Here is a 9,830-nt window from a genome sequence, read left to right as displayed (position 1 = left end):
AGAGAAATAAGAATAATAAAAAAAAGGGTTGCACTTCATTTGAGGTCCACTATTATAGAAGGTACTTCAATGAGTACATATACAAGGTTTCTGACTAGAACTTTGTCCTATTTTAGAAGTCTGTTAACAATTACACATGAACGAGGCTCAATATAATGACAGGTCTTTTCTTTTATAGGGTAGAGCATGCTACCAACCTCAGATGCTGTCTTCAGCATACTCATAGAGCTGATTACCAAGAGGTTATTTTCAAATGCTCTTTGAACAAAAACATTGGCATGCTCACCTCTTGGGTGTGGTTAGAAGGATAAATGTGTGAGCCATTTTTTCATGTGAATAATATAATACTAAGTTCTGGATAGTGTTTTGTAGGTTGTGAACTATAACCATTAGCAGTGAGTTTGAGAGTGACAGATGTTTGTGTTGTGAATCCATCCTGTAGTAAAAATGATACATTGTTGATAAAATTACAGTGGAATTCAAACAAGACTTTAATTAGAAAATTTAAATTCCTAAGTTCATTTGAAAGATCTTTCTGTCTTGTACTTACCTAGTCCAATAATGGCATCTCTGAGTACACATTAATCTTTTCATATAGTCATTTGTTTTTGAATAACACTTATTAATCTGTAAACACTTTACAACTTAGATCTTTCAATAAAATTTATCATTTTATGCTCATTAAAATCTTGTATTTAGCCCTTACTACTAAGCCTATAACATTATAACAAAAATTAAGTGATAAAATGCCAGTGTCCTATGATCATCGCATTGGGGGTTATAGCAACGTAAGAATGGTCTGGAATAACATTTTTATAAACAAAATATTTTAAAATTTGTTGTATTATAATCCATGGTGCTACATGATAGGAATGTTCAGGAACAATGGAAAGTGATAATGTATAAAGCATCATGAATATTCGAAAGGCTGGCTTGTTTAGACTGAAAGTTACTGCGAGGCAGATATGATTGCAGGCTAAAAAAAAATGCCTTCTTTCATTACATCATCTTGCCTTCAAGCATTCCACAAAGGGAAAAATGTGCTGGGTATATCACAGAGAAATTTTTATCCAGAGTTAAGCACACACACACACATGTATAATACATAAACTCAATTTTTCCATGAAAATATCTCCTAGCTTTATTTTTTCACCCTCTGCCAACAGCCTAAATAGAATACTGGTAATGTGAACAATACTGCCAATTTTGATTACACTTATTTATTTTTTCACCCTCTGCCAACAGCCTAAATAGAATACTGGTAATGTGAACAATACTGCCAATTTTGATTACACTTACTTTATTAAAATATTTTCATAATTAATAGTTTGTGAATGATAACTTAGACATTACACATAGTAGACTATATACAAAAGAATGCTAAGCCTATATGTGATAAACATGAGATACATCAATCTTGAAGCAAAACAACAAAATGGAAGAAGAGGATTTGATTAAGTCTTTCAGTGCATGCTTTCCTTCTCTAGAAACATTCTTCTGTTTTGAGTAATAACTGTAGTTACTACTCGTGTACTTAACCATTGTTTAATTTCATTAAGTAGATGTTTAGGACCAGTATGGCTGATATTGTAACAGCTGTTACAGAAACTACATAGGCTTGTTCTCAATTATTAACACTACAATGTAACAGTTTGCCAAACAGTGCATGTATTTATTTCTCACATTTTAATGTTTTAACCACTTACAGTTCTCTTTATATCTTACCAATGACTTAATATAAAACAGTTGAGATGATTCAACAGTAATAATAAAGAAAAATTTGATTGCTAGTATGAATTTCTCAGCAATAGTAAGAAATTTCTCTTTTTCTTCTTGTAGCTGTGCAATAAAACTGGCTTATCAATTATCTAATCACCACTCAATGTTAGTATATAAAACAACTGATTAACTCAAGATTATGGTTAAAACATTGCCACAAAAATAATGAACTAGTTTTTCCAATTAATGTCATGAAGATACTAAACTAATCAATACAGCTATTTCTCATTATTATCAACCATTCAGAAAGAAAGTATGGCTAACTGATTACTATGAAGATAATAATAATTTAATTGAAATTAATGGTTCTAATTAATCCAGTAACTGAAAAACTGCTAATATGATTTTTTTTCATTATTATGTTTGAATAATATTTAGACTATGCTAGCTACCTAAGTATTCAAAATATTGACCTTATATTTGTTTAACAGGAAGGTTACAAAACATTATCTGTATCTTTACTACCAAGGGAACTGAAACCTAATTTTTAAGGCTATTTTTCCTTCATCTTATGATAATAATAAATTAGTTGAATATAATCAACTAATTAGCATACTTTACTAATCTTTCAGCTCTATTTTTCTCCCTTGATAATTCATTATAGCTTGAAATTATATCCATATTATAACAGTACTGGTTATTTTAAAGTTATGTAATGACTGAATTCTTTAAAGATTGACAATATGTGGACACAATGGGCTCAAGGTTATTTTAAACTACATGAAGAGGATGTTTAAAGTTTTGATAACATTTAAAAGTAAATTTCCAAAGATAAAATTTTTCTTTAAGTCAACTAATGTTTTTCTTAAGAACATCTTACAATATAAAAAGATATAACCTGCCTACTTTCAAACTTTGCAAAGCTTTTGAAAATAAAATAAAACTATAACATTACATAATTTATGGGGATATGTTCCACAGTGTACATATATTGTACAGTATTCTAATAAAACACAACGTGGTATAGCGTAAACCTTCACCTATTTCATTATATTTAATTTTTAAGCATATGGCATCACATGAATATTGTCTCCTTTTACCGTTACAGGCAAAAACAAGTGATTAAATTGCCTGTAATTTAGGTTAGAGGTTTTTCATAACCTTGGCACATATAAGGTAACAATAATTAGTCAATAATTCTTTATCAGCAGATTGAGAAATACTTTTAGAAAAGTATAAAATTTCCATACTGTAGCGAGTACTTTACAAAGCATTAAAAAAAATCACTGAAATATGCAGTTTTTAACAGATAAGACTATGTTCAACAAATTTTGCTAGCTTTATAATCACCACTTTAACACCTTAAGAAACAGTAGAGATAATCTAACTCAATCCAGATATACTGTAAAAACATGGGGTTAAGCAGATCAACATAGGGTTTTAAAACATTGCAAAATCAGATAAACATTTTGCACAATTACATGTACATGGAATGTTCACCATTTGCAAAATATTTCAATCTTTTATAGTCCTATGTTTTAGGATAACACTTGCTTGTTAGAGAGCAACTCCAAATTGGATAACTTGCTCTGTTTCATTTTTCCATAATCTCATTACATCATTTATTAAATTTGCTTATTTTCTGTCAGAACTGATGAAAAGTCTTTAATTATGGAAACAATGAAGAATGGATTTTATAAGTGAAAGAAACTTCAGTTTATGTAGAAATAATTAATCTTCTTTCTGAATTACTACTGAAGTCCTATCATCTTCAGTAAATGCTTCATACACAAAAAGGCCTAGAATGACATGGATAACAATGACACTCACAGCTGTGGCATATAGATACCCTTCACCTGGAGGAATTCCAAACAGTTGGAATATTAAAGCCTGTGTGCAGAAGAAAGCTGCAACTGGTAAGGTGATCATCAAGATGCTATAGAAGAGCAGAGCTTTCAGTGGACTGGTTTTGGCAAATTTTGCCATGGTGATTGGATCACTAGTGTAGTTCACTGCAAGGTAAGAAAGAAAGGCTGTTTTTCAGTCTTCATACATGCGTATATCACATAAATGTATGAAACTTACACTCACCAGTGACACAGTAATAAAATGTTCTGATTTGCAGAATGTAGCTTTGAAAATATCTCTGACTTGTATTATTATAAATATTTACACATTATTTGATTGAAAATTGCATATATTGAAAAAACAATCTTAAGGTTAAGTAACATCCATGACAATATCAGCATAACCAACCATTAACAATTTGTGACCAACATTAAACATAATGTACAATAGTATCAGCACAAACAACCATTAATAACTCAGGTTAAATGTTTCCAACATATTTTCAGCATAAGGTCTCACAATTATTTCAAAATTTCTCAAGCATTTATCACGATTACTAAAATTTCATGTACCCACTCTATATCAAAACAAATAACTACAATACTTATAATAAAAATTAATAAGGGGATTAAGAATATTTTTGGGAATACAGATATACAAGTTTTTTCAGCACATGCTTTTAAATTAGCTGATCCATAATATAACATTTTAAATCAATAAGCATATTATAATTTTCCAGTTTTAATTTTTTATTTTATTTTGAAACAACAAAATGTCTATAGTATAGCATTGCTTAGAAGATCACGTCTTACCTGTAACAGAACTGTTGTTTCACATATATACTTCAGGCAAACAAAAACAAATTAATCTAGCCATGTCAAAATACTTTTCTGTCAACTTTCAATGGGCAAAGCTTAAACCTTCTTAAGACAGGATCTTTCTTAAAATATTTCTATTGCCAAAGTCCATAATCCTTGTTAATCATCTGTATTAGTTTTATTCCTGTTGGTAACTTGCAACAATCCATGTAGTTGTTTTTAATCTATCACCAGTGTCAAGAAATGGCTTAATTTTCTGACAGATAAATAAGATCAAACATTTTATCCACCAAATAAGAAATTTTGTTTATTGAGAATTACAAAGCTACATACACACACAAAACAAAAAACATTGTTTGGCAATATGGTAATTTTACACAATATTACTTTCTAACTACAAAAGTAACAAGACAAACTTTTATAAGCCTTGCATATGTGAATTTCATTTGTATATAAACTGGAGTTACATTTCTACATACTGTAGCTATGGTGTGAGTAACAAATACTGAAAGATGCCATGTATAAAACTTCAAACACATTATTTTGCATTTAACTGAAATAGTACAATTAAAAACAAACATACAACATGAAGAGATAACAGGTGGTCATTCCAAATAAATCATTCCTTACCCTGACATCCATAAAAAAATGGCAACTTATTTTTTAAACAACCTTAATAAAACAGAAGTTTAGGGGTAAATATGTGGACCCCTTTGGGATTGTACCATTGGGTTAACAGAAGGTTGAAGTAAAAGTATAAGATGGTGCATTGGTCAAATCTGTATGGACAATTAGGAAATTTAAAGATAGAAAGTTTTAAAATGACAACAGTTACATCTAATCAGACAGATGATAGGAATTTGCCAATTATTTGAAGACCCAAGCTTCAAAAACAAAGATCTAGACTGAATGCCACCTTAAGATATCACCTTAATATTATCAGAGTATGAAGCATTACAACTACTGTAACCCTCAATAATTAGTCCTTGAGACATTACTTTTAACCGCAAGAAGTTCTAAAAGACTGATGTGAAGGGAAGCCTTTTTATCCATCCATCAGCCATGGAATATCTGACTGTTCAGATATGCAACCCATCCCTGAAACAAGGTATCTATAAAAAGATGGATCTCTAGAAACGGTAGCAGCAGAAAAATATTGATCATAGTACTGCTCTTATATAACCACCACTTGAGATAGATGTTGATCCTCAATAAACTGGGGAATCTAATATATTGCTGTTCATGATATATTGACTACTAATTAGATCTTATATGTGCTTGTCCTAAATGAACAAAGGATTTGAGTGATGTCCATATTCCCAAAAGGTAAAGAACCATGTGAGAAGGAGACAAGAGTATGAGATGGACTGCCTGTTTCACAACATGGAGCTGAATGGTAGTAGGCTGAGCTCAACTATGATACATAACAAAATATACCCAGGTGGATGATATATAGCAGTGGGAGTAAGAAGAGATGCCTTGGCTCTGATAAAAAATCCTGCTTTGGTTGCTCATCCATATTTACCTCATGAGAAACCAAAAGAGTAAAGGAAGGTGCTGGAAAAAAGCAAATCTAAATTCTCTCCCTAATGTCCAGAGAAACACCACTAGATCAAATGTATGCCTCTATCTCACTATGGATAAGGTCATAAACAACCTAAACCAAAAAGTGACTCCCTCTCGATTCATTAGCAACACAAATATCAGAGTTGGGATAGGAAAGACCTTATTTGCCTCTATTGCAACTTAATTACTCCAGGAATGCATGCTGTAAATTGGTTTACTAACAAGCATTTTCTTTAATTTTACAAACTCAAATAGGAAACATGATGAACTCTCAAAGTATCTCAAGCAGTCATACAAGAAAAACCTGTTAGTAAATTTTTTAAAGAAAAATTGACAATATTATCTGAAGAATATGTTTAAATACAGTACCAAAATTGAGAGAAAACTGATGTAGGATGAAAGCATCATGAGACAGATATCACCAAGAGCAATTAAGTGGTAACTAAATGACTGTAGCAGGGGAGAAAAAAATTGGATCAATGTTCATATATAGACACACATACAACTTGATTTGAAATTTAAGCTTTTTATAGTGAGAATCATACAAGCCAGAGCTAAGATTTACATCAACTTCTCACACCAATATAATTCGGGTTTCTGATCTTCTCTTATTACTTGTGTGTGGAAATAAATTAAAAAAAAAACAACAAATTATGACTACCTCTATATCTATTGTCCAGATAATGGAGATAAAAACAGTATAATGTTTTATCAAGAAACTTGGTATCCATAAACATGATTTAACTAGTTTAGAAAACTGAGTACATGTTGCAAAAGGTTATAACCTCGTTTGGAATAAGTGTGCTTAGTTTTAGTGACTTTATTTAACTTGAGTTGATTTGTTGGATATATTCCAGAAATTAGTTACCAGAGTGACTATTGGTTTCAAGGAGCTATCATATAGTGACAATTTGAAATAACTTGAAATATTTTGACTGAAAAGAGAGCTTCAATGGACATGACTGAGGTTTTCGAATTTGTTAAACATTTGGTACTGATATAAATAGATATTTTAAAAACATTTGCAAACAGTAAGTCTAGAACACAAGTTTAACATAAGGAAATCTCAGTTACATCTCTAGTTAGGTAGTGTTACTTCTTTAACAGAGTAAGCGACTTATGAAATAACACTCTAGTTTACCTTCAGATTAGAGCTGAAGAACTAGTAGAATTTACTAATAAACTATTTATCTAGTTCATTAATTGATTATTCTAATGATATATAAATGGTTAAAACAACTATACGAAGTAATAAATAGGAAGATTAATTTTTATTAGATGACTATTTTTGTAAGTTGATACATGAATCCATTAACTTGAATAATCTGAATTGAAAACAATGAGAAATATTACTTGCAATAAGTTCATTATTTTCATAACATTAGTTAACAGTAACTTCAATTAATTATTATATGCAATACTAATCTGTGTAATCTATGTAAACAGGTAATTATATCAGTTAAATGAATTAATCACCAGGTTCTATTTCAGCTGTCATAGAAGCTGCAACACTGAAGAAGTTGAGATTATTTAGGAGTTTATACATGTAGTTTAGAATAAGATAGTAATAAGTTAACTTGATAGGCTAAATAGTTCCTTCTCATTCCTTTAAAATAAAGCATAATATGAATGTTAACAATCATATATAATCTGACTGTGGTGTTTGATTTTTTGTTGTTTTTTTTGGTGAAAGATGACCTAAATTGCAGCTTTCTGATACCTTGCTTTCTAAATTTGATGATTGTATGGGTTCCCTCTCTCGTCTTTCATAAAAATAACACCTAATCTCTCCTGCATTTACATCTTTTATTTGTTGACACTGGGTGGGAAGACCCAACCATGAACCTTTTAAGAAATGAGTTCAATACTACAAATTAGAATTCCACCTTTGTGTTCTTGGGGAAACAAAATCCACTACTTCAAGTTTCCTTTATCAATGTAAGATAACAGTTTATCTGTGAGCCTGAAAGTTAAATACCTCAACTTATAAAACCAAGTACAATAGAGAATATTAGTGTTGAAATAGCATAACATAAGGAAAGATGTACTTAATATGCAGTGATAATGAACATGCTCAGGCAGTCTTACTACAATAGTAATCCAACTACTGTACTAGTTAGTCTTTTACATTGCAACTAAAGTGTAAATGTTTCAATGGGTCTTCAGGAAGAGAAAACAAAAGTATAACCAGTGTTCTTCAAGACCCAAAAAAGGCCGTAGTGTTGTCGTTTTTCTTTCTTTTCTTAACATGCAGTTCTAGTTCATTAGTTTTACAACAAAATTTACGTTTTGCACTTCTAGTTCCAACTTCAGAAACATTTACAAAAAACCTTAAATTCATAAAAATTTTCTATTTCTATATTGTATTTAATTTTTTTTCGTGTACCCATAAATAAAAACAGAAATAATTTTATATCGAACAAAAAATAAACTAAAAATAATAACCAGATCATGCCTGTTACTATCACTTTTCAATATTCAACCATCACACAAATAATACAGAGTACATTGTGTTAAATTTGAATTATAACTGATACATGGAATTGAAAGTTATTTTTAATTACGGTTTCCTACATTAATGATGAAAACATCATATCACCTCCTTTATTTTTGATGGCCTGTAGAAAACTCTTCTTCAAACTTGCATACTCAATATCACCGAATCAAACTCCCCAATCTATTTTAACGCTTATCTCAAATAATTCAGCGCCCTCTATTACACCACGATGAAATGCACCGAATCAAATAAATATATTAAGTTAAGCATAAATTGCACTATCATCTATAACACTTGACCAATGAAAACCACAGAACTGTAAATGTTTTCATAATAGATTTCTTGCATTATTGTTTAAAAAATACTTTGGGCGAATCAGTTCAATTTCTAGAAAGAATATACAGGTTTACTTTCAAAGAAAATACAGTAATGGTTATCAAATGTGAATTAGCAAGCCGACATTTTCTTAGTCTTACTAACACGACATGAAAAGACAAAATATTTTGCTTGTTTGTTTGTTTTGAATTTCGCGCAAAGCTACTCGAGGGCTATCTGCGCTATCCGGCCCTAATTTAGCAGTGTAAGACTAGAGGGAAGGAAGCTAGTCATCACCACCCACCGCCAACTTTCGGGCGACTCTTTTACCAACGAATAGTGGGATTGACCGTAAGATTATAACGCCCTCACGGCTGAAAGGGCGAGCATATTTAGTGCGACCGAGATGTGAACCCGCGACCCTCAGATTACGAGTCGTACGCCTTACCCCTTCTGACCATGCCGAGCCATCCTGCAGTTTCACCCACAATTACGTTATAAATTATTTATTCTGGTTTGACGCATTTTTACAGCAGTTGTATTCAACTGTTAATGCAGCTATCGAATATGGGCTGTATATAACGACTGAATCATTTCGTTTATTTGAAGACTTAAAAATTCTGATTAATATCACCACTACAGTATACTTCGTAGCCACATGTTTCGCTCTTTCTGTTGTGGGCGCTATACTTGAACACATAACAAAAAAAAGAAATCTTTATTTGTTAAGCACGCAGTTACATATTAGATTGTTTGTGTTTTGCTCATCGCGGGTGTCGAAATCCACAGCAAAAGCCTTATGAAGCGCTTTATATTCATTGTATAGTTAATATCCCGTCATTACAATTCAATTAGTAGTAATTTATATTACTTCAATTGTCACAAAACTTGCCTTAGAAATTATTGAAACCTGAATATAGACTTTAATTGTACTTTTAAAATTTTATATTATTAGCGTTATAATAATCGTTTGATTCAAAAAATAAAATAAAATTCACAAGAAAATAATTTAGTATTTTGAGCCTGAATGTCACATTATGCGACACGTAAGCTAAATGGCTATAGTC

The 9,830-nt window shown here is 30.9% G+C and overlaps 1 protein-coding gene across 1 annotated transcript; it reads right to left on the bottom strand.

The window, feature by feature from the left end:
• Positions 1-1,651: 1,651 nt before the first annotated feature.
• Positions 1,652-8,680, bottom strand: LOC143230508 (vacuolar ATPase assembly integral membrane protein VMA21-like). Its single transcript, XM_076464184.1, has 2 exons — positions 8,551-8,680; positions 1,652-3,731 (listed from the first exon to the last, which is right to left on the bottom strand). Exon 2 carries the CDS (start codon positions 3,703-3,705, stop codon positions 3,451-3,453), a length of 255 nt encoding a protein of 84 aa, XP_076320299.1. The 5' UTR covers positions 3,706-3,731; positions 8,551-8,680; the 3' UTR covers positions 1,652-3,450.
• Between the last annotated feature and the right edge of the window lie 1,150 nt (positions 8,681-9,830).

This window comes from Tachypleus tridentatus, chromosome 10 (assembly GCF_004210375.1).
Source record: "Tachypleus tridentatus isolate NWPU-2018 chromosome 10, ASM421037v1, whole genome shotgun sequence".
NCBI classification, from domain to species: domain Eukaryota; kingdom Metazoa; phylum Arthropoda; class Merostomata; order Xiphosura; family Limulidae; genus Tachypleus; species Tachypleus tridentatus.
The sequence above is the reverse complement of the archived record's forward strand: the minus strand, read 5'-3'. Positions and strand labels throughout refer to the sequence as shown.

Coding starts and splice junctions, on each gene's coding strand:
- LOC143230508 (XM_076464184.1), bottom strand. CDS start 3,705: ATGGCAAAATTTGCCAAAACCAGTCCACTGAAAGCTCTGCTCTTCTAT.